The 23,817-nt window shown below is 41.3% G+C and overlaps 4 protein-coding genes across 5 annotated transcripts; 3 read left to right on the top strand and 1 right to left on the bottom strand.

Annotated features, from left to right (window-relative positions):
• Positions 1-147: 147 nt before the first annotated feature.
• On the bottom strand, positions 148-1,772 carry fam32a (family with sequence similarity 32 member A). The gene is made up of 4 exons (XM_080505661.1): positions 1,635-1,772; positions 959-1,103; positions 383-436; positions 148-290 (listed from the first exon to the last, which is right to left on the bottom strand). The coding sequence occupies exons 1-4, from the start codon at positions 1,706-1,708 to the stop codon at positions 222-224; spliced, it is 342 nt and encodes a 113-aa protein (XP_080361787.1). The 5' UTR covers positions 1,709-1,772; the 3' UTR covers positions 148-221.
• A 182-nt stretch (positions 1,773-1,954) lies between these two features.
• mrpl54 (mitochondrial ribosomal protein L54) lies at positions 1,955-3,621 on the top strand. Its single transcript, XM_080505875.1, has 3 exons — positions 1,955-2,155; positions 2,454-2,610; positions 3,074-3,621. The coding sequence occupies exons 1-3, from the start codon at positions 2,029-2,031 to the stop codon at positions 3,204-3,206; spliced, it is 417 nt and encodes a 138-aa protein (XP_080362001.1). The 5' UTR covers positions 1,955-2,028; the 3' UTR covers positions 3,207-3,621.
• Positions 3,622-4,631: 1,010 nt separating this feature from the next.
• On the top strand, positions 4,632-11,695 carry malt2 (MALT paracaspase 2; the record flags this gene model as incomplete). The annotated part of the gene is made up of 16 exons (XM_080505735.1): positions 4,632-4,746; positions 5,522-5,697; positions 6,342-6,466; positions 6,652-6,808; positions 6,904-7,091; positions 7,900-7,996; positions 8,231-8,281; positions 8,620-8,706; positions 9,056-9,259; positions 9,377-9,554; positions 9,634-9,708; positions 9,876-10,009; positions 10,450-10,599; positions 10,722-10,879; positions 10,989-11,126; positions 11,261-11,695. The coding sequence occupies exons 1-16, from the start codon at positions 4,673-4,675 to the stop codon at positions 11,693-11,695; spliced, it is 2,427 nt and encodes an 808-aa protein (XP_080361861.1). The 5' UTR covers positions 4,632-4,672.
• A 1,463-nt stretch (positions 11,696-13,158) lies between these two features.
• safb (scaffold attachment factor B) lies at positions 13,159-23,574 on the top strand. 2 transcript variants are annotated; one of them, XR_013936868.1, is made up of 21 exons: positions 13,159-13,419; positions 13,681-13,777; positions 14,782-14,843; positions 14,968-15,165; positions 15,454-15,510; positions 15,595-15,640; positions 16,451-16,859; positions 17,169-17,212; positions 17,306-17,406; positions 17,518-17,667; positions 18,260-18,345; positions 18,593-18,642; positions 18,728-18,807; positions 19,102-19,244; positions 19,628-19,733; positions 20,124-20,323; positions 20,405-20,579; positions 20,772-20,845; positions 20,934-21,017; positions 21,136-21,193; positions 22,933-22,981. XR_013936868.1 is itself a non-coding variant. In XM_080506862.1 (21 exons), the coding sequence occupies exons 1-21, from the start codon at positions 13,267-13,269 to the stop codon at positions 23,048-23,050; spliced, it is 2,466 nt and encodes an 821-aa protein (XP_080362988.1). In that variant the 5' UTR covers positions 13,159-13,266; the 3' UTR covers positions 23,051-23,574. The 2 variants fall into 2 exon arrangements, 1 of the variants encoding a protein (XP_080362988.1); XM_080506862.1 differs by having other exon boundaries at positions 20,934-20,992; positions 22,933-23,574.
• The last annotated feature ends 243 nt before the right edge of the window (positions 23,575-23,817 follow it).

The raw sequence follows: 23,817 nt of genomic DNA, 5'->3' as shown, positions 1-23,817 counted from the left end.
CAAAGCAAAATGTATTCTGATTGTGGTTACTCTTTATGGTTCACACATGGGAACAAACAAACTAACAAGAGCCTAATTATCAGGACAGAAAGGTGTATTTATACATACTCTTTAATACGAACACATGCAATAACAAAACACAGGATGCTGCTTGAATAGCATTTTAATTGTACATACATGAAACTATAAAAGAAATCCACATTTTGAAAAAGGCTCCGGCTCTATTTGGTCCAGCTGACCTTGGGAATATCGTAATGCTCCGTCAATGTGTCCAGGTGGCGATTGAAATCCTGACAGCAGACAAAATAAATTCATTTGTTAACTGAACGATTAAGCGGCCATTTTTATTTATTTATTTATTTTAATTATTATCGGCATTTACCTCAACTCTGAGTTTGTGTGTCTTTGATGCTTTGTTTAAAATCCGCTCCATTTGCTGTAGGAAACAAGGAAAGTACATTATTACAAAACAATTTAGAATTTCATTGAATGCCATTGGTCTTTGACCAATTATTGCTCAGCAGGGTTTGATACGCAACAAGCTATAATGATGAAACATAATCAAGACTGGATTGAAAATTGTACACTTTGAAAGATAATAGAACTGAGCTTTCTCTGAAGTAAAGCAGCCAGGCTGATCACAACTAATCACTTTTGACCAAACATCAATGTTCAACTGAGAACAAGTTAATAATCTACTAAACACACTTCAATAGTATAGGGTTTCTGTCTGGCAGGAGTGTTGCTGGTGGAAAAAAACACAATCTGCATTGAATATAACAAATATCTTAAATGTTAACTGTTCAATACGGAGTAGTTATCTGTAATATACAGCTGTGCATGTATCAAATTAGCCTCCATCCCACAACACCCCACTCAAATGAAATAGTCATCATCAACTTCTGTCGCACATTATTTATTAGTTTTAAACAATAAACAGTGGACCTCAACGACTCACCCTCTTTTCTTGCATCTTGTCAAAGGCAATTTGAGCTGGTGTCCTTTTGTCAAGGTATGCCTTCTTAGTTTGGACCTCTTCTTCATTTTGAGTGCTGACGACCTGCTCCATGCGATGCTTGCTCTCTTTATCCTTTTTCTTCTTCCTAAAAAAGAAGATGATCAAAAAAAAAATCACTTTTGTTGCATGAAAGGTCTAAGGTGTGTGTACCACAGAAGATTGAGGAGCATGTACATGTCTTTGTTTTTTTTCACTCGCCCCATCTTTACAATATATTTGTTCACCCTATATAACCCCGGTTGTTTATGGCGAACAGAACACACACTCCAAGCATTCCACACTGCACATTATACCATGTATAATTGTTGTGTGTGACAAATAAACGACTTGACTTAGTTCAAGTTGTTTGTGTTCGGAGATGCTAATGTGTCCTAACCTAACCGTTAACTTCGTATTGTTGAAATGACTACCGAGCTCGGGGGTTGTGTCTCTCTGGAACAACAAAACGTTGCTGCTCATCACGAATTTGTACAAATCAAGCAGTGAAGTGAAAAGGGCAATAAGGATCAACGTATTGTTAGCATAATAGCTAACGTTAGCTCCGTGTCGTTTGCTCTCGAAGGCAGACAGACGATTTAATTCAATTGTAAACAACCGTTACGGCTCCCACACTTACTTTTTACCGGCTGAAATGTCCCCAACACCTTTCAGTTTCAGGGCACTCTTCTGAACACCGCCGTACTCGGACATTTTCGTCGCACTGTTGTTGTCTGTATTTATTACGCCACTTCTTCTTCCTCCTCTTCACGTTGCGTCTCTTCTTCTTCTGGGAAGGCGGTGACACACCAGCGCACCGAGAGCCTTTACCGCCACCTTCTGGTTTGACACCGTGCGATTCTATAGAAACTCCGCCCCCTCCTGCAGTGTGCCCTCCGGTCCACACAGGGGCAGTAGCGTTTAGCTCTCATTCAAAGCAACAAACAGGATGCGGAAGCTGCACGAGCTATGAAAGTCAAACTGTAGCATGGTCTGCCCGGTTATTTAGGCAACCTAAAATATTCCAGCAAAACATGTTTCCGTACAGTTTATTTCGTGTCGCTTCGTTATCGAAATGTATGAGTAGTAAGTCCGCCTCGCTGCTGTGCAGGTCGAGCATCGTCCACAGAGGACAGACGTGCGGATATGCGAAGAAAGTTGGTAAGTAAAAATGACATGTAGTAATAATAATAATATATGGACCGTGCAGCTCTGAAATCTGCAGTACTTTACAAAAAAGTAAGACGTGTGATTGCATATTAAAGTGACGAGCTGACCACACAGGTCAAATCGCAAAGTGACATTTCTTGTTTCTTGCAACGTGTTTATCTTTTTTCAGACAGGTAACTCATTTTTACATTAACTTTGGCAAGTGTGCTTCATTTTAACCTGTCATACTTTGCATTGCACTGCTATTGTTGACACTGTGAATGTGTGTGTGTGTGTGTCTTACTTTCAGCGTCCAAAGGAAAAGGTAAAGGGATGATGAAAGAGGAGCTGAAAGGGCCAGAGGTGTGCAGAGATCCAGTCAGGCTCACTTCTCATGCAGTAGGAGTCAACATCCTGAAACAAGGCGAAGACCCCAAGATAAAGCCAACTGAGGAATATCCTGAGTGGTGAGAAAATACATTCATTTCACGTGTTCATCACCAGTTTTTGCATTTAGGTCATCCTCATGACTACACTTTTGTAGCGTGGTTTGTTATAGGAAGATACAAATCAACAATCACCAGCCACTTCATATGGTGCACCGATTTGATCTCATGTGATTCTGCCTTCACAAATGTAATAGCTTAGTTTTTAATTTGCCGACATGCTAATTGTTTAGGCTGTTGTCAAGTTGGACTGCATTGTATTAGGAGATGTCCAATGTTCTGCCTCTTCTATACATGTTCACCGGCTTCTCAAATTGTTACGGATATTTTCAGTAAAATGCAATCCGATACACCCTGACGAGCAGAAAGCGGTGGCTTATTAATGTTGGAGCTGTGCTCGAGACGATCACATCAAAAAGCCAGCCCAACGTGTACAGTTGTCACTGACAAAAATGTTCTTTCCCTTTTTTCATCACCTGCTCAGGTTGTTCCAGCTGAACCTGGGATTACCCAAAAAGTTGCACGAGCTGGACTCGGACACCTGGGAGTATTGGAAACGGCTGAGGAAGGAAAACATTTGGCGCTACAACAGATTACATAAAGGGAAGAAGTTCTAGGCCTCCGCTGTCCCGACAGAGTGTTTCTTTCTGTACGGCTTCACGCTCTGGACTGAGCTGATGACAACTTCCTGAATAACACTTTTAGGAGACTCTTTCATACAGCATTCATTTAAAGAATCATGCCGTGTGTTTGCTGGCATTTTGTTTCTCTCTTGTGGTGACATATGTGAAAAGTACGAATCGTCTTCAGGAAACTCCTCGCTGGTCATGTGAAGTACAGGAGGCGATGTGTGTTTTCCACCAACATAGTGTCAGAGTAAAACCCTCCAATCATCTCTCAGCAAAATATGAGCATCATAAGATATGATACACCCCCCCAGGCAGGAGTGGACATTATTTCCTCATTGGGTCTCTTTTTGTTTTAATATCTCAGATTTGCAAACTCACTTTCATTGTTTATTATTTCACAAAGTTATTGCAAATAAATATGAATCATTTTCAAAATGTTGATTGTGACTCAGTTTTCATTCATTTGCTGAACAACAAAAGGTTTATCAGAATTGCAGTTTGTTTTCATTAATATTTAACAAGTTATTTATGCATGTTTTACAAATCGGTCCTTTATCAGGAAGCAGCCATGATGTGTTTGGATTTTAATATTTTTCAAAAGATGCCTCTTCATGTGGAGGGGACTCGCCATGCTCAAAAGATATAATTTCTTATTACATCATCTATTTTCTGCAATCAGTGGTATTACAATAACCTAAAGTTCTTTGAATTAAACAGTGCATCATGTATTTCAGAAACTGCAGCGTTAACACAATGTTTATCATCCTGTTATCAATGTATAAACCATAACCATACTCAAAGATATTAACAAAGGTGTCACGTATTTATTTCAGCTGAAATGGAGTCAGATATAAAGTGTTAAAAGTCTCGAACTGTTAACACCGATCTATCTATCTATCCATGCATCTACCACGACCTCTTTGACCACTTTATATAAATTTCCCCAGGAAGAGGAACCGAAATGAGAAGCAAATCAACTGGGGAACAAAGTGTAAAACGCACTTCATTTTTGCGAGAGTCGCAGTAGTTCCTCTTTTACTGCTACTTATTGTCCAGGCTCGTTCTCGCTGCTCCATCTTTTCTTTTATTTAATAGAAGTGCTTCATAATCGTAAGCGTTCGCTCGAACGGCGGAAGCGGCGGAACGCCCGAGTCGATATATGAGCAAAGTGTTCAGTTAAGTACAAGTCGTATTTTGTTTTGGCTTCGTCGTTATCTGACACGTCCGGCCGTCCAGAAAGGATTGACTTGCGGACTTTCCTCCGCGTCACCTTCTTGTTGGGGGAAAAACCCGACGCGGTGTTTTGGTGTTTTGTGGGGGAGCGTCCTGCCACTTCAGCCGATAAAACCTTCGCTTTGTGACCCCCTCTGTCCGATTTTACGGATACGAAGATGGACGGAGGGAATAAGAACATTGGGTTTCTCGGAGAAGACGTCTTGACTAAGCTGTCGAAGATGTTGGATAACGCGACCCGCGGGTGGAAGCAGCTCGCCCAAGCCGCGTCCGAAGACCCGAATTTCTGCTGCAGGTGAGACCCTGAACGCACCACGCCGTGCGCGAGGCGAGTTTGTGTGAAACTTTATTAAACACACACAATAACAAACTTTCCAACAGGTATTCACTTGATGTTTGGTATGTCAGCTAAATCGTGTTCTCCACGTCAAAAAATTCGTGTTTATTATGATTATGATTATGATTATGATTATTATTATTATTATTATTATTGGTGTTTTTTAGTAGTAGTAGTAGTAGTAGTAGTAGTAGTAGTAGTTGTAGTAGTTGTAGTGGTAGTAGTAGTCGTATATATATTAGAAGACCTTTCTCATCATATTTTCCCTCAGGCATCACTTTATTTACTCCATCCTTATGTCCATCCATCCATCCATCCTCTATATCGCATTTTCACAGGTGCTGGAAAAAGGGGCGGTGTAAACCTTGGGCAGGTCACCAATCTATCACAGGACATAGGCAGAGACACAACCTAGGGACAGTTTAACCAATTAACCATGCAGTCACACCCAGGGAGAAAATGCAAATGCCACACAGGAAGGCCCATCCAGTATTTAATCCTTCTCAGTGTAAGGCGAGAGCACAAACCACCACTTCAGTCCAACACAAAACTACCAACTATTGGTTATATTCAGTATTTCCAATGCTTGATTACTTGATGTTTAATTAATTCTCTGTTGTCCTCCAGGAGTGGCGTGGCCGACCCCACACTTACAAACTGTGTTTCTAGGGTCATCTCTTTGAAGGCCATTCTGATAGAGCTGTCTGTAAATCTGTTCACATGTGTCCCGCAGTGAACGGGAGCTGACCAGCTGCTCCCTGCAGGTGCTGAGTGCCGCAGGCAGCCCAGGACGCACCCTCCTGACTTGGCTGGCCGATCGGTCCTGCTCCCTGGACTTCCTGCTCCACTGCCTGGAAAAGATCGGCCACAGAGAAGCTGTGCAGTTACTTATTTCTCCTTTTACCACAGGTACAAAGAAGAAGCTGGACTTTCATACATTCATCAACAGTGTGTGAGGTTATATGGGTGATGGGTTCGTCCTATAATTAATAATAGCATATCAACGATAATGTCAATGATCTGACTTGAGCTACATTTAAGAGGAGCTCAGTTTTGTAGTTTTGGTCAAAGGAAAAAAAAAACAGCACTGTGGGGACTGTTGCTTCGAATTACTATTTGATAAATTAATGACATTTTACTTTTAATTATCTTCCCACTCTAACTAAAAATCCAATATATATATCATATGTTTCATTAACAATAGTTACCTTTTGAATGTGATTAATTGGTGGCTTACTTTCCAAAGATTTAGAATATTTCAATTCGGAATGTTTTCATTTAAATAACTTTTTATGAAGAAGGGTATTTTGTCAAGGTGTATAGGAAAAACTATAGCACGCATAATGGCCTGGAAAATCCCCAATGAAGACCTTATTTGTTTTTTTTTTAAAATGTAGTTTCTAAAAATCAATAGTTCAGTGTCCACTGTATCGGTAATAGCTTATATAATAGGTTGTACAAAAATAACACCATGAAAATACTCAGATTGTTCTTTTTTTTTACAAGTATGATCGTGAATTTTACCTGCATGTTGTTCCATGTTTTCATGGAAGAGCTGATTCAGGTGACAATACAGCCTCAGTCCCAGCAGGCTGCGCCCGGGAGCAAGGTGGTCCTCACCTGTAGAGCCTCCGCCCACCCTGGACTCAGCTACCAGTGGTTCAGAGGCAAAGAGGAGGTAAATTCAACATTTTCTTTGTTTGCTAAAACATTGCATTTTGAAACAAAGTAATACCTCAGATCAAACTGTTGACTTTTTATTGTCTTGTAGATCTTCCACTTTTTTCCATTATTGTTTATTTAAATCTTTCCCCTATAAGCTGTTATGTAAACTGGATAACCACCCTTGTTTTCTCATTATAGATTTTGGATGAGACGGGGAGTTTGCCAGAGCTGGTTTTGTATCCTTTAGGTCCAGCCCACCGGGGTCACTATATCTGCAGAATCAACAACGGAGAAAACTGCATCTTCTCTCAATGGGCTCAAGTTGGCTTGGTCCCCTCTGATAGTTCCAGTCCAGGTAAACTCAAGACAGGTCTCCTCTATTTATTTTTTTGTTTGTTTGTTTGTTTGGCTCCAGCTGATGGGGAGTGGTTCAATGTCTTGTCTTCTCAGGCTGCAGCAGCAGTCTGTTTCCAGGTGCAGTGAGCGGTCTCCATATCACAACCCAGCCTCAGTCACTGGCAGTGTCTGAAGGTGGCGCTCTCTCGCTGGAGTGCAACGCAAAGGCCAACCCCCCTGCCCAGTATGAGTGGTACCACAATGGCGAGGTCATGCCACAACACAAGACCTGTTCAATGGAAGTAAGTGCACAAACGCCACCTCAGGTTACGTCCGTGAGGTTTTCTAACTGCAGTTTGAAATGGTGGTCTTTAGTTGAAAAGACTCGTTTAATATTTTTACTTTTTTTTAATGGATTCAACCTTTAAGGATTTGTTTCCCATTTGAACTCTTGATTTTAGCTTATTTGACTATTTTTGCAAATTTGCTTCTTCTTTAAAAAAAAAAAAAAAAAAGTTGTTTTAGTTATTAGTGTCATTAAAGTTACTTTATCCATTTTCAGTCTTTGAGACATTTTAGCTTATTTCTCCTTTTTCCTTTTTCTATTGATTTTCACTATTTTTGACATTTTTAGCCCTATTAGAAGTTCTACTATTGTTGTTTTTCTTTTATTTATTTCATTTGTTCCATTTGACGAGTTTTGGCAATTTATGTATTTGACTTTTTGTGGTGGTTTTTGCTGTTTTAGACATTTTTAATTAGTTTTATTTATTTAGCCTTTTAAGCTTGTTTAAGCTGCTTTATTCATTTTGGTCATTTCATCTATTCATGTATATAAAAAAAAAAATTATGATCAAATGTGAACGATCATCTTCCTTTAAATTAATCATAGAGGATTTGTTTGGGCTCCTCAAATCTTGCTCAGCCAAATCAGTTGATTTTTCATCTGTGTATTGGATATTTATGAAAGGTGTGATGACCCAAAACATTGATTTTTGTATCAAATATAATTTTTTTTGTGAATGCATATTAGTTTTGTTGCCTCAGACGGTAACTATTTTGCTCAGTTTCGAATAGACAACAATAACAGCAATCTTGTGTATCATGCAGATCCCGTGCGTGACCACAGCTCACAGGGGACAGTACAGATGTAAAGTGTTCAATTTGTATCATGAGGCCTGGAGCGACACAGCAGAAATCAGCATTGGTGAGGCCCACTGGAGTTACTTCATGCATTTCATTTTAGAATGTGAAAGTATGAATAAAAACTGTGAAATTGTGCTGTTTCAATATTAAGAAGTATATCAACTGAATGTCAAGCCATAAAACATAGCAGTAGGTCTGACCCAGCAGATGCATTATTTGTTCCTGTTTTTCATTCTGCAATTTCCCACTCATTGGACTAAATAAAGGTCTATTTTATGTTGCTTTCTGCATGCAGGTCCCAGTTCCATTATTGAAGCCTCTTGGGTGGAAGATGATCGTGGTTTAGGTGTGATTTTTTTTTTCTCAACAGGAACTACTGAGATATCAGTTCCTCTGTCATTTTAATGTTTTTGTTGTGTGTGTGTGAATGATTGTGACTTGTAATGTTCAAACTCTTGAATAGAAATGCTTATTATAAGATGTTTGTGTGATTTCGATATTTTACAGGAAGGTTAAAGGCCACTTAAATGAGCTATGGGTGATTTGTAGTGGTTACAACTGTTGAGCTTTGAGCTTGAAGGCTGTTCTGTGTGTGGTTTACATGTTCTCTCTGTGTATGCATGAGATTATTCTGGTTACTGGTTTTAATCCTGTATTTTTATCTTTTCATATTGATGCTGCTAGACGCACAGGATGTGTCCGGAATGACCTCTGGACAAGGAGCTCATCCACTTCAACAGATACCAAAGTCATCAGCCAAGAATTTCTATGGTTAGTTCTACTTCAGTAATGCCAACACATTGTATTTGTTCAACAAAGTTTCAACTCATTTAAAAACATAAAGATATTTAATAATATACGACCAAAAAAAAAAAGCATTGTTTAGTTAATTAGAAACGACTGTGGGCCATATTTACATTTATTTACATGTCTTTTACACACACACACACACACACACACACACACACACACACACACACACACACACACACACACACACACACACACACACACACACACACACACACACACACACACACACACACACACACACACACACACACACACACACACACACACACATATCATCTTTCCTCATTCCATGTCTTCTGGTCCACAGCTACAGACAAAGTGGCTCTCCTGATTGGGAACATGAACTATCAGTACCAGAAGCAGCTATGTGCTCCCATGGCAGACGTTCATGAACTGACCAACCTTCTCAGACAATTAGACTTTAAGGTGGTTTCTCTACTCGACCTCAACTGGCAAGAAATGTGCAGCGCTGTCACTGAGTTCCTAATGTTGCTGGACAAGGGAGTCTATGGTTGGTGTTTTCCTCTTTTTGTACAAGTGAATGTGTTCCGGGTCCCTACGTTATCTGATGTATACTCTGTTTCTACCATTATAATTCATTAGCATTTATTTGTCCATTTTCCTGCAGGCCTGCTTTATTTTGCTGGCCACGGCTATGAGAACTATGGCAACAGTTTCATGATGCCCATCGATGTACCGGCCTCCTTCACATCAAAACACTGCCTGTGTGTTCAGAATATACTTACCAGCATGCAGCAGAAAGAGACCGGACTCAACGTCTTCCTGTTGGACATGTGCCGCAGAAGGTGTATATTTTTAAACATGTAATTAATACGATCTTGATGCAGTCTCTGCTGTCTTATTTACATCTTTTTTTCTTTCTAGAAATCCCCACGATGATGTCATTGTACAACCTGGACTGCTGAAGGTGACAGCAAATATAGTGTTTGGTTATGCTACGTAAGTTTATTTCTATCACGATATGCATGCATGTCTTATGTAATACATATTCTTTTGAATTGCATGCATTTAAAAAAAAAAAAACTAAAACCCCATACATCATGCATGAGACCTGCCACTTCAGACTGCAAATTTTTTTTCACTCATGCATAACGACTTGTGCTCAGATGCATTGATGCTAAGGCGTATGAGGTGGCACAGCAGGAGAGGGAGGTGTCCAATGGCATCTTCATAAGCTTTCTCAAACGACGAGTTTGTGAGGATGAAAAAGTCACTGCCATGCTTGACAGAGTCGCTGAAGGTATGCTATCCAACAGTTGCTTGTGCCTGTTATCCGCGCAGCCGGTTTATTTATAAGCACGGTGACTGGACTGTACGAAATACAGACAGCTGTAGGCTCGCCTGATCGCTTTACACATGCATCCTATATTTCATACTTAATCTATGCTCACAATTATTTTTGTGTATTTGATATAATACCTCCCCAAATGCTTTAAGCTAATAGCGTTTTGCAAATATCACTCATGTTAAGTAACTGATGCTGTTTTGCTGAGAATCTGTTTTCAACAACTAAGTACACTCAGAGAATAGTTACACATTAATAGCTACAAGTCAAGCATGTTAGTTATTTTGTGTTGTTTTTTTTCCACATGCTCACCCCATTTACCATTCAAAACTATTTACCAGCACTGTTTATGTGTGAATTGTATATTGGATAATAAAATTGTCTGTATTCCCCAGATATGGGTCGTTGTGTGCTCACCCGAGGGAGGCAGGCTCTAGAACTGCGTAGTAATTTGTCTGAAAGACGTTCCCTCACCGATCAGATACAGACCGCCGGGTGTTCTGCTTCATATTCGGCACGAAACCTGCAGTGGGCGGTCGCTCATGGTAATTTTTTTAACAGACATAACTGAAATCAATAAATGCAGCTATAATCATGTTTTTTTTTCCGAAAAACATTGTTGCCTCAATAGTTATGTCTCTTTATAAATGTAAATGTCTCTTGATAGTCCTTCCGCCAAGTGATACCCTCCAGTTTGAGTGTGGCGTGAGGGTTCAGCTGGGGTTTGCTGCAGAATTCTCCAACGTCATGGTCATTTACACTCGGATACTTGAAAAACCAAAAGAAATTATGTCTTGCTCTGCTCAGCTCACTGATTTCCCCCAGGTACATTAAGTCTTGTCGTTGTATCTGTGACCCGGAGTCATTTAATGTTTCAAAGTATACACACGTTTTCAAATCCACATATTGAATTTCTATGCTTCCACGTTGGCAGGACGTCGATGTTGAGCTGAAGAAAAGTAACCAGGAGACGTTGCTGGAAGCTGGCAGCTTATTGCTGATCCCAGAAGATCTTCCCTCACCAGAGGTTCCCAGTCTTTACACACGTGTCCGCTGCCTGCAGAGACTGAAGGTCAGACCCCTCTCCCTCTGAGACGACAGAACTTGTGCAAATTATTTTATGGTGTGTTGAAGAGTAAGTCAAATCTTCTCCAGCATATGATTCCGCTTGCCAAAATACAACACTGTGCTGTTTCTTTTCTTCAGAGGGAACTCACATTCACTGTCTGTCTTCATTACATCTACTCCAACATGGATGATGAAATACAAGAGAAACGAACCGTAACAGTCGGCAAACCTCTGGTCTCCAAACTCAATCTCCATGAACACAGACCCTCTCACAGCAGCTCAGGCGCCTCGTTCTTCAGCCTCGACTCCTTTGACGTTTCTGAGTGCTCCTCCTTTGCTGGGGAGTCTGCATCTGTCGAGTCGGCTTTATATTACACAGATACTGGAAGGGCATCTTCTTCCCACTCGGGCTTTGTGACTTCATCCAGGAGTGTGAATGTACCAGAGGAGACAGACTGTCCAGATTTATTTGATGCTCCACAGCCTCTTGTTGCCAGCAAAAGCTTGTCCCATGGACAAGTATATGGTGCAAACTACAAATTCAGTGACACAAACGATTTCCACTCCTGCTAAACACATTGGTCAATCACTATGCACTTATAAATAACCTGTGTAACAATAAATGCTTTAAAAAAAATTGATGACTGACTATATTTCCTCAAATACATTCCAGGTCCAAACCAGTACAGGTGATCTGTTAGAACAAGTGTTGTTCAATCATTTTATGGGGACCGACCGACCAACACAGAAGTGGCCAGTAAGACATGTTCTAAAATAGTAGCGATGAGTATTCAACCAACAGAATTTGAAACCTTTCAAGTTTTGGGCTGATTTAAGATGGGTGAGGTGAGTGAGATTATTCTTATGCCTAGTATGTTACAATTACTTTAAGCAGTGGCCTTCCAGTGTTGTAGGGACTTGCAGAAAGGCAATTTAAGTGGGATGATGTTTACATCTCTGTAACCATCTTCTCCACTGCCTAATCCTGCCCCGAGTCACGGGGCACTGGATCCAAATCGAGCTAATGATTACAAGTATTCTCTTGCATTGATCAATAATGTTTTTCGATACATTCTTGAAATTAGACGTGCTCAGACTTTCACATGTTTAAACAAATTGAGATGCTGCAAAATAACGCTGTATGTTTCGATATGGATGTGTCTGTATGATGTGTCATTGTTAATATCTGAGCCTCTTCACATAAATGTGAATATTTATCTTCATGAAGAGTGAACCATCCAACTATAATGATTAAAATGATTTGTTTCAAGAACTTCCCTCTGGAATTAATACATTATTTCTATTCTATTCTATTCTATTCGAATTCCATGAGTGAGCACTCCTTTTCATAAAGGGGAATGACTCTAATCCCATTCAATCAAGTATAACTGCTGTCCTAATCCTTCTCCAGTCGTGGCCTGATCCTCCTCAGTCGTGGTCCTGCCTCTGGCTTTCCCTAGTCTGTCCCTGGTCTTTGTCCTGCCCGGTCCTTCTCCACTCCTGCCCCAGCCTCCTGTCCCTGGAAACTAGTTTCCTCACATTTTTTTTAAGGACAGTCAGTTTAAAGAGGTTTACAGTGTGGGCCTGCCTCACTGCCGCCGTGGTCCAAGTCTGTCCTGCTCCTTCCCCGGTACTGTCCCTCTCCCCCCGTGGTACTGTCCCTCCCCTGCCTTGGTACTGTCCCTCCCCTGCCTTGGTACTGTCCCTCCCCTGCCTTGGTACTGTCCCTCCCCTGCCTTGGTACTGTCCCCCTCCTCTCGTGGTACTGTCCCTCCCCTGCCTTGGTACTGTCCCTCTCCTCCCGTGGTACTGTCCCTCCCCTGCCTTGGTACTGTCCCCCTCCTCTCGTGGTACTGTCCCTCCCCTGCCTTGGTACTGTCCCTCCCCTGCCCTGGTAATGTCCCTCCCCTGCCTTGGTACTGTCCCTCTCCCCCCGTGGTGCTGTCTCTCTCCAATGCCCCGCTCCTGCGCTGGATACGCTTAACCCTCGGACCGCGCATGCGCTGTGGCGCCGCTGCTTGGCTCTTGCCTTCGTCCATTTTGCTGAGTTCTGCGAAAGTCTGCCGCGTCCGTACGTGGAGCTGCACGAGCGACTTAAGTCATTGGCGTGACTCTTTCACATCTTTCTTGTTGGAGAAGAAACGATGTCCGACCCTTCAGCCGAGGTGGACGTCCCGGAGGGGGCTGAGGTCCGCAAACTGTCGGAGCTTAGAGTCATCGACCTGAAGGCCGAGTTGAAGAAACGAAACCTGGATACAACGGGCGTCAAGAGCATGCTGTCGGAGCGCCTGAAAAAGGTAAAAAAAAAAACAAGTGTAATTTGAGCCCCTAATACCAATAGCAGGATGTTTTGAGCTTACACTCAATCCTGCATCCGAAACGTGTGGGTTTAATGCGTGGATGAGACCTTTTTTTTTTTTTTTTTTAGCAACGAAGCGAAACTTGCTAGCTCGCCAGGCCGTGCTAAATGCTAACTGATGGGTGCACCAAACTCTAATCCTCTCCTTATGTCCATGTTCACCAAAAGCTTTTTTCTCTCCCTGCTTATCCGCCAACAGGCGATTGAAGACGAAGGTGGAAATCCGGACGAGATTGTCGTTACACCGGAGTCAGCACTCAAAAAGGCGACCGTCGCGCCCAAACGGGCTGCCAAAGGTAAAGTCACTAAACCCTTCAATCCCCTGGTTTGTGAGTGTTTGCGAGCAGCAGTGCTGCATAGTCGTCTTATTACGCACGCTCAGGCATTTATAATAGCCTCCAAATGCACCTGACCTCACTAGTCAAACTTGTTTAGTTTGTCCTCACTAAACCCTAACCCGCGCCTGTTGGCCCAAACGTCCCTACGAGTCGGCTTGTTTTTGTCTCTGCAACTCTAAATGTGAGTCAACTTGCAGCAACTTGGCTAATGATAATTCATATTGTCGCTGCAGCCAAGTGCAAATGGTAAAATCACACAAAATGTTGTCTCTGAACCGTTTCTGCATTTTGAGCTGCATTTATCTCAAGTTACTATGTTCATGTTGGCCTCAGTTTAATTCAAACTGAAGCATTTTGGCTTATTTACTGATATTTTCAAATGCTGACATTGAATCTTGCCTTCTTGTAAGAATATCTGGTATATATGTGTAAATATATATATGGTGATACCACAAATTGCCCGTTTGGGATAATAAAGTTTACCTTGACGTAACGAAAATTCTGCATGTGAACCGCAGTCACATCTCACTCCTGTTAATGCTGTTTTCTTTTTGTTAATCGATACACTTGGAATAAACCAAAGCAATATTAAGTTTGAAGAATAAAGTCCTCTATCAGTATGTTAATTTAGTTTTGTACAATTATCTTTAAAACTTACTGGGTGAACAAATATCTCAGACCTAGTATGACATTGATGCATTGGCACAGTGTCATATTGTATTGATGTCATATGGCACATGTCAACATTCTGTAATGAGTAGTAAGTGATATTGTACACTGTTGATCATTCAGAGAAGTACAATTCAAAATATTCACAAGTATTTCACAAAGTAAATGTTTTTTCATTGTTGTTGTTTAGCTCCCTAAATTTCATTCACATTTTTTACAATCCATTGTACAGCTTTTGTTTTTGTTGAACGCCAAAAGAAACACAATATAAAGTGAAGCATATTTTCCTTTAGATGTCCAGCCAGAAAATGAACCAGATGACGGTAATATTGAGGAAGACTCTCGTGATGGAAATGTAAGTGTGTTTAAATAATACCGTGAGTTATAAATGTTTACATGCTGATGCTCTGCAAAGGTTTGGGGATCTTCCTGTTCTACTGTTCAAATATATAAAAGTAATTTCTTCTTTGCCTCATCAGGAGGATCTGCAAGAAGATCACGAGAACATGCAGGATATGGACATCCTTGAAATGAATGTTCTAGACGAGACGGACAATGACAACGAAGTGCCGCCTGGAGATGACTGCGACGAAAACGAAAACTTCTATGGAAATGAAGATGCACTATTGAACGAAGAAGGAGGTTATGAGTCAGAAGATGAAGGAAGAGATCCAGAGGTCAGAGAACAGACCAGGAACTTGTACCTTGAGCAGGGATAGGCATCACTGGTCCAGAATGGCCACAATCCTCCCATCATTTCTATCTCGTACTACTCCAACACACATGAATCTATGCCATTGTGAAGCTCTGCAGAAAGCCCATTCTAGCCACTGATAAGTAGGACGCGTGTTGAAGCACAGACAAGTTAAAACTCTGCAGGACTGTGCTGCTTAACGACAGACTTACCTTCCTTTCTCCTTGGGTTTTCTCTTGTAACTTTATGATTATCTCTACACTTCCACCAGATGGACAAAGCTGAGCTGTTGGATAACGACATTTTGATGGATCCACCAGTCGATATGGTATGGCTTTCATAAAACTCATGCGCCTATGACTGAGTTAAGCACTGCAAACGTGTTTAATGACAGTGTTTTGTTTGTTTTCAGGCTCATGAGTCGGACGCAGATGATGTGAAAGAAGAAGAAGAAAAAGGTACTGTACAAAATAGTTTCATGAAAAGGTAGTGGTATTTCTTTTTGCAGTGTTGAGCTTGGAAATGCAAACACTTAATTTAGTTTCCACCAGAAAGAGAGACTGGAAGCTCAATGGAGAATTGCTGTCTTTGTGTTGAAATCTCGTTAACCACATTTCATTGTAAAGGAACTCTCAATGCTGGTCCCCTGACTCTTTGTTCTCACTTGCCGAGCGACACGTGGTTAACATTTTGACGCACAATGTCAGCAATTACTTTCCAAGCTTAGGGCGGTTTGAGCTGTTGCAGGTGATTGCAGTGTTTTTAGGTTGCTCCAAGAAGATCAAGACAAACAAGACCCCTCAAAGTCGAGCAACCATTACGACTTCTTATATCAACCGCGTCAGATATATCGGCTGGATATAAAACGTCTGGACTTGAGCTGAAGTTCTGGTCACTACAAATGGACACTGGAAAAGCCGAAGGCTGAAAGAAGACGGACCCCAGCGAGCCTCGACCGCTGCACTGTCGATCTTGTGGCTCTCTTCAGAACTCTTTCTCTGCTCCGGATCAGGTGAACAGAATGAAGTGGTTCAGCTTGAGAAATAAGACTTAGGGTCAATTAGTTGCTTGGTTTTTCCCCTCCAGCCTTTGAGTGTTCTTCCAGTCTCTCATTAGGGCTCTACTTCACCGTGTTAATACTCAGTTCTTTGAGCACAGGCCAGTGGTCATGACGTTCCTAATCCAGGCCTTGCCAGTTCCTCGTTAACCATTGATGTGTTTCAGAAGTGATTAAACTCTGTGCCATTCTATTCCTGTTAAATCCGTAGAAAATGACAAAGTAGCCGGGTCTTGTTTATCTGAGCCGCTTAAAGAAGAGCACCACCAGAGCCCCGAGACGAGGCCCGAAGAAGAGCAAGGCGCCACCACCGGAGAGGATGTCAATGTGCCCACCGAAGCTGCCTCTGGTGACGTGGACGGCGACAGAGATGCTGGGGAGACTGACCCCAAAGAGGTTGGGGACGCGCCGAATGTCCCCGAAGAGACTCTGGACGTTGAAAACAAAAGCTCGCAGGCTGTTAGTGTAAGCGAACAGGGCGGCGCACATGAAACTGTTGATTCAGAAATGGGGTCTAAGAAGGGTGAGGAGGATGAGAAGACAGAAGAGAACGCTGCTGCGGACTCAGCCTCGACACTGAAAGAGTCCTCTTCTGTAGAGGGCGATGATCAGAAAAAGAGGTTTGTTGCTTTCTGTATACTAGAAACCAAAATGGTTATCTCTGTTGCATTGGCTCCTTTGTGCTAGCACAATTTGGATGCTCCTTTGGAGGTAAAAACGTTTTGCGCATTTGTCTGTTGTCATTTGTCATTCTTTACACTCGCCAATCTCACGTGTTCATTAGTTGGTAATGTCTTGGGGCTTCAGAGGGTATAGGTTCATATATTCTGCACCATGGTACGTGATGGGTAGAGCACTAAACAGTGTTTTTGGTGAAATAGAAGCTGTCAGAGATTTTGACGCTCATGGTTGTGTTTCTTTGTTTCCAGCTCTGACGAACAAGAAGGCAAGACCGAGTCAAAAGATGAGAAGGGTCAGCAAATGAGAATCCTGTCACTCCTGTTGCAGAATTGGTCCCAATAGACATTGCCTTGATGATTTTATTGCCTGTGTATTGTGGCTGCAGGTGGTGCTGCAGCAAGCAGTAGCAGAAACCTGTGGGTCAGTGGCCTTGCTTCTACTACAAGAGCAGCTGATCTGAAAACGCTCTTCAGCAAATATGGAAAGGTCAGTGCCTGAAATGATCCTTTTTCCCTTTGGCAAATGCTGTATTTTCCCCTCAATTTTCATTCCCGAAAGTCACATTGAACTTTTTTTTTTTCTTCTTCTTTTTTGTAGGTTGTGGGCGCCAAGGTAGTGACCAATGCCAAGAGTCCCGGGGCTCGCTGCTATGGCTTCGTCACCATGTCGTCTACAGAAGAGGCCACCAAGTGCATCAGCCACCTGCACAGGACTGAGCTGCATGGCAGGATGATCTCTGTGGAGCAAGTGAGTGTTCAATTCCCTTCAGTCATTTGGTTGCTTCATCCGAACAATGAACTTGCAGCTATTGGAATGTCTCATTTTTTTGAACCCTGTACATTGTTTTTGTTTTCTGCTTTGTCAAGCTCGCCGTTTGTAAAGTTATAGCATAACTCTCTTAACATAGTTACAGTTGAAAATCCATAAATTGTAAAATAAAAATGTTTTAAGCCAAATAAATCTGACAGCGTTAATGATGTGTTCTTGTATCTCTAAAGAAAACATACTTTGTGGTCATTAAGATCAACTAGATGATACAAGGATTTACTTCCACTTACAAAGGTTTTCAGTCCACTCACACCTCTGTCAGATGTGGATAGCATTTGTAAAACTTAAGCTCCAGGCCCCCCACCCCAAATCTTGTGAGGGTTTATTCTGAGCTGCACTGTATTTTATTTGCTTGTAACAAATTTTTTTTTTTTTTTTTGAAGTTGCGTATTATCCAGAGGCCAGAGGTTTCTGTAGAGCGGTTGATTGTTTTTTGTGCAGCGTAAAGAATGTTAAATCGCTTATTAAACTTGGCAGCAGTTGTGATTAAACTTGTGTTGTAATTCTTTAGGCTAAAAATGAGCCTGCAGGGAAGAAGGCGGCCGAGAAGAATGACCCCAAGAAGACTGGCAACAGGCGACACTCGAGTGACTCCAAGTAAGGCTGTAAAAGAAGTGTAGCTGATTAGTGAAGTCTTTTGATTTATGAAAACAAATTATCTTCATTATATTTGGAATCGAGTTTCCTTTTAGATAACGGTTTTTATTCTAACTATTATAACCTCATCATACATTTAAAAGAAAAAGTAATTTGATTTTGTTTATGGAAAATTCGAATGTCAACACATTTTTAAATGTCTGTAAAGCAGATCTCTGATGCTACTTTTTTGGTGATATTTCTGTAGGTCTGATGGAAAAGAGGAAAAATCTGAAGCAGAAGGAAAAGATGGGAAAGGTAAGTCATTTCCAGCTTGTGTTGTCAGCACTAATGACCTCTAAGTCAAACATACTTACATGTTTTTTCTGTTTCTGTTTAACAGGGAGAAATGAGAGAACTGTAGTAATGGACAAGTCAAAAGGAGAGCCTGTTATCAGTGTCAAGACCAAAAGCAAGGAGAGGGTAAGGACGCATTCCAGAAGCCCCGTTCAGATTCTGTTGTGATTTTATGTCTCTGCTTTTTTCGTTGGCTGTGTGTTTAACCAGTCGGCTAAATGAATAAACAGACGCCTCACTCGTAATATTAGTTGACTATTGTTTTCATTCGCTTACAAACTGTGGGTTAGTTGTTCCGTGTTGATGTAGAAAAGATACTAAGGATTGTTATGTTGTGTACACAGGAAGCCGTTTCCTCCACTTATAACCATTATTTGTTTTGACTGAAATAACATTTGTGACATTTGCTCTTTTCTTCAGAGCTCCAAGAGCCGCGACCGCAAATCATCCAGTAAGGAGACAAAAGACATCCTGTCATTTGACCAGATCAAAGAGCAGAGGGAGCGGGAAAGACAGCGGCAGCGAGAGCGGGAGCTCAGGGAGGTGGAGAGGCGCAGATTCACGTAAGCATCAGGCACACAGTGATGGGTAAAAAGATTCGCCTGCTTTTCTGTCCATTTCTCTGGACTACAAAAACGTCACACAACAAAAGGAGACAGATTTTACAGTAGGAGGACAAGATTAACACAACAGCAAGAAGGCAGAACAAGTCCTAACACTAATTTCTTGCTATTCTTTATCTTATCAATAGCTATGGTCTTTCATAGATTCATTATTGATACTACTCTTCTGGTTCTTTCCGTTTCTTCTTCAGTTCTTTAGAACATTGTTTTAATAAGTGCTATATAAAGTTTACACTTGAACCCATTATCTTGTAAGCACATGCTCTGCGTTCAGCAGTTTGTTTTGATGTTCACGAAGCGGGGATCCTTCACTTTCGTTTCAGAGACCGCGATCGTGACAACCGTCCAGACCGTGAGCGTGAGCGAATCCGTCTCTTTCGAGAACGGGAAGAGAGGAAGCACCTCATGAGAAAGAGACGATGGCTGGAGGTACTGACCTTGGTGCATCTCAACTTAAGAGCCAGTGTTAATTTTACATAGCTGAATGCATGTTCTGTTATCAGTTTTGAAAAATAAGTCTTTGGCAGTGATTCTCATCAGCCTCATTTCCACTGCGCAGTATGTGCTGCTACGCATATGTGTGTGTATGTGTATATATATATATATATTTTATTTTTTATTTTTTTTAAATCAACAAAATTGTAACATGGGCCTGGTATCACAATTTCAATATAGTGTTCCCGCGTTCCCTATTTCTTCCCCCTCTTAGGTCACTATATATGAAAATTGAAACTGTTTGAGTCACTCAATCTTATTTCTCCAGCGATACCTTATGAGGATCCCCCTCAAGTGTTGATTGTGAAATGTTTTGATTCTCAGGATGAGAAAGAACGCCTGGATTCTGACCGCATGGAGCGTCAGTTCCTGGAGCGCGAAAGGCTTCGGATAGAGTACGAAAGGCGGCGTGAGCAGGAAAGGATCATGAGGGAGCGCGACGAGCTCAGACGACAGCAGGAGCAGCTGCGCTACGAACAGGATAGACGACCGCCAATGAAAAGGCCTTATGACATGGATGGCAGGTACATGATTGCATATTGGGAGTGTGAGAGTGCTGTTTACACATCGGATCACTGACGTTTCTTCATTCTTGCTGTTTTTAGGAAGGATGACTGGCAAGACAAACGCATGTCCTTGGATGATCGCTATGGCCGCTCAGACGTGGGTCGCCAAGATCGCTATCAAGATTTTGATCATAGAGACCGAAGTCGTTTTCAAGACGACCTTATGCTCGACAGACGGGATGGTCGTGGTATAGCCGGAGACCGGGACAGTCAGGTAAGGAACCTAGATCTTTGCATTTTACGTCATATCAGGTAGTTTCCGACAGACTGCACTGTTTATGCAGGGGCACACCTAAATATTTCTTCATGACGAATGGTTGTGGTTCCCAGCTGCCTACAAAACTACTAAAATTCATTTACGTCTGCCTGATAAGCTGCTCTAATAGTTTGGACTCTCTTCTTGCAGCATTTCTCAGACCGATCAGACCGGCACAACAGAGACTCGTGGAGTGGAGGCTATGACAAACGCATGAATTCCAGGTAACTGTAGTGTTCGGTTAACCCCAAGTTCGATGGAACCCTGGTGATTTCCCTCAAGAAATGTAAAAACAATTTGTTTTCTGTTTAGGGATGGAGGCCGTGACTGGGACTCAGGCAGGAAGTTGGATGGCGACAGGACATGGCAAAGTAGGCACATTCATGCTTATATAAGGTGTGGGTGTGTGGTTGGTCACTACCACCATTATATTTGATGTTTCGTTAGCTGAAGTTTAAAGCCTGGAAGGAGTATTTGCGCTCAAAGCACCCAATGGTTTGTCCACCACTTCCAGGTAGAGATGGTGCCATCCCAGGCCAGAGCCACATGACACGTGGAGGAATGGCAGGAGGGTGAGTACATGCAATAGAAGACATTTTGTTCTTATTGGGAGATCCCATGTGGACAGGTGCAAGTGCAAAACAATCTAATATACATTCTGTACATTTTTAAAAAATATATAGAAATTTAAACTGCATAGTTAGACAAATGAATACCATAAGTCTTAAACTGTCCTCTATTATATAAAAAGAAAAATCCACCTCGTAGATTTAAGATGAAATACCAGGGTAATTTGTAACAGGGTTCAATGTTTACACAGTGTATTAGGAAAGCATTGACACCATTTCACTTTTTCCATATTTTGTTATATTCCAGCCTATTATTCCAAAATGGATTAAAAAAAACAACATTTCCCTCCAAATTTTACCCACCCCATAATGACAATGTGAAAAAAGTGTTGTTCTTTTTTGTGCAAACGTCTTAAAGATAAAAAAAAAAAAAAAAAGAAATCACATGTACATAACTATTAACAGCCTTTACTCAGTATTTTGTTGATGCACCTTTGGCAGCAATTACAGCCTCATGTGTTTTTGAATATGATGCCATTGTGGGGCGATTCTAATTAGAACGAAGAGCCTAAACAAAAACATTTGGTTTAAACAAGGAGAATGTGATTTCTGGGTGATTACTCTTTTAAGCAGCCGTCTTCATTTTGTTGCTGTTCATTCCTTCAATTATCAGTATACAGTGGGATCACCAAACCTTAGTCTGACCAATGTCAACAAGTTTATTTAATTGCTGAAGAAATGTGAATGTGCCAAGTCACCCCACGGATTCAACAGAAACTCTTTTCACTGATGTCCGACTTTGCATATACCGTATTTTCTGCCCTATAAGGCGCACCTACATTGATTGACATAATTTACAACTTCATTCATATATAAGGCGCACCACCCTATAAGGCGCATGGAACAGACCAGTGGTCAGAAACCTTTATAGCTCAAAGCCATTAAGTTACATTTTCCATTGCTTCTAACACCCAGAGAGGTGCACACACTTTATTTTGATAGTCCTACCTGCAGCCTATGCCAGTACCACACTACACACAAAACCTTCTTCACTACTGGTTGACAACTTACAACTACCGGTAATAATAATAATAATAATAAACTAAACTACATGAACTAAGCAACAAAAACACAACACAACACAATTATTACCGACACCACAAACCAAATATAACCCCCAATAATTGCATTTAAAACACCACAAACAGCTGCAATGAATTATGGGAGTTTCTATCGGCTGCACTGAGGAGCTCAGGTTGAATTTGTCGCTGCAAGGCATGATGTCCCATCATGCCTTGCAGCGACTAATTCATGTTTTGTGTTGTTGGAGGTTATTGTGGCTCGTTGTTGGGCTTGGTGTTGATTGTGTTTATGCTGTGTTTTTGTTCCCCAGTTTAGGGAGTAATTATTTCATCTAGTTTATTTTGGTTTGTTAGAACGTTGGTGTGCAACCATGAGTGATTAAGGTGTTGTGCGGAGTCTCGTCCGCACTGAAGATCCGGTTGCAAAGTTAGAGTTGTCAAAATAAAAGCTTCTAGTTGTTCAACTGTCAAATAGCAGCCTGGAGTAGAACAATCGTCCATATATAAGGCGCACCGGGCTATAAGGCGCACTGGCAGCTTTTAAGAAAATTTGAGGTATTTAGGTGCGCCTTATAGGGCGGAAAATACGGTAACCGGAAACTTATCAGTTAGACAAAAATGGCTTTTTGAAATGGTTCCTCTTTTCGCGTTTGTCACCAGGCGTGGCGGCTACATGAACACAGGCACCTCTCAGTCTCTCTCCGGAGCGCTAAATCGACAGAACCAGGTGATGCAGGGCGGCGGGCTGCAGAGTGGAGCTTTTGGTCGACGTTACTGATGCCCGTCTGAATGAAGAAACGAAGTTGGATTGTTTGGGGTGGAAGTATATGGGACTGTCTTGTTTTTTGCATATTTCTAAAGACAATTGATTTCTCTTCCCCACTGTTTGCGTTCAGATGGACATCCACCGTTTTGTAGTGAATTTACGTTCTGTATTTATCAATCATGCCTGTCTGCATTGTTCCAAAAACACACCTGTGTGTGTGTGTGTGAGAGTCAAAGTTGTGTTTATTACACCAGCCTCCTTTCTGTATGAAGCATCATGAAAGTTTTTGTCTCTGTCAACTTTTTTTTTTTTTTTTTAATTTTCATTCTCAAATGTTTTGGTTTTTTTTGGAGATAGAACAGTCCTTAGTTGTCACTGCTTGATTATTCACATGCGTTAACTGTGCATCTGAAATGTTTTATGGCCCTGAACGTCACTGTATTAATATTATGGTTGGTGGCTGATCAGCTGTTGTAAATTTCTTCAAATTCTTCTCGTCATTGAAACCATTACTCCCACATTCACTTAGAATTCACATTTTTCCTTGTTTTGATTTTAAGGATGATGTTGAATAAAATACCTTGTTTCACAGTTTCAGTTGTTTGACTCAATACTTTTGATTCCTCTGAGAAAAAAATTTAGACCAGGAAGGTTTTGTGTGGTTAAGAATGTCTGTTGATGGTATTGGGTTAATACTAGATATAAACAACTGATAAAAAGTTAGGGATATTTGGCTTTTGTCTGAAATTTATGGAAAATGTACAGTTGATGCTACAATG

This window comes from Blennius ocellaris (assembly GCF_963422515.1).
Source record: "Blennius ocellaris genome assembly, chromosome: 12".
Lineage (NCBI taxonomy): Eukaryota > Metazoa > Chordata > Actinopteri > Blenniiformes > Blenniidae > Blennius > Blennius ocellaris.
The sequence above is the reverse complement of the archived record's forward strand: the minus strand, read 5'-3'. Positions and strand labels throughout refer to the sequence as shown.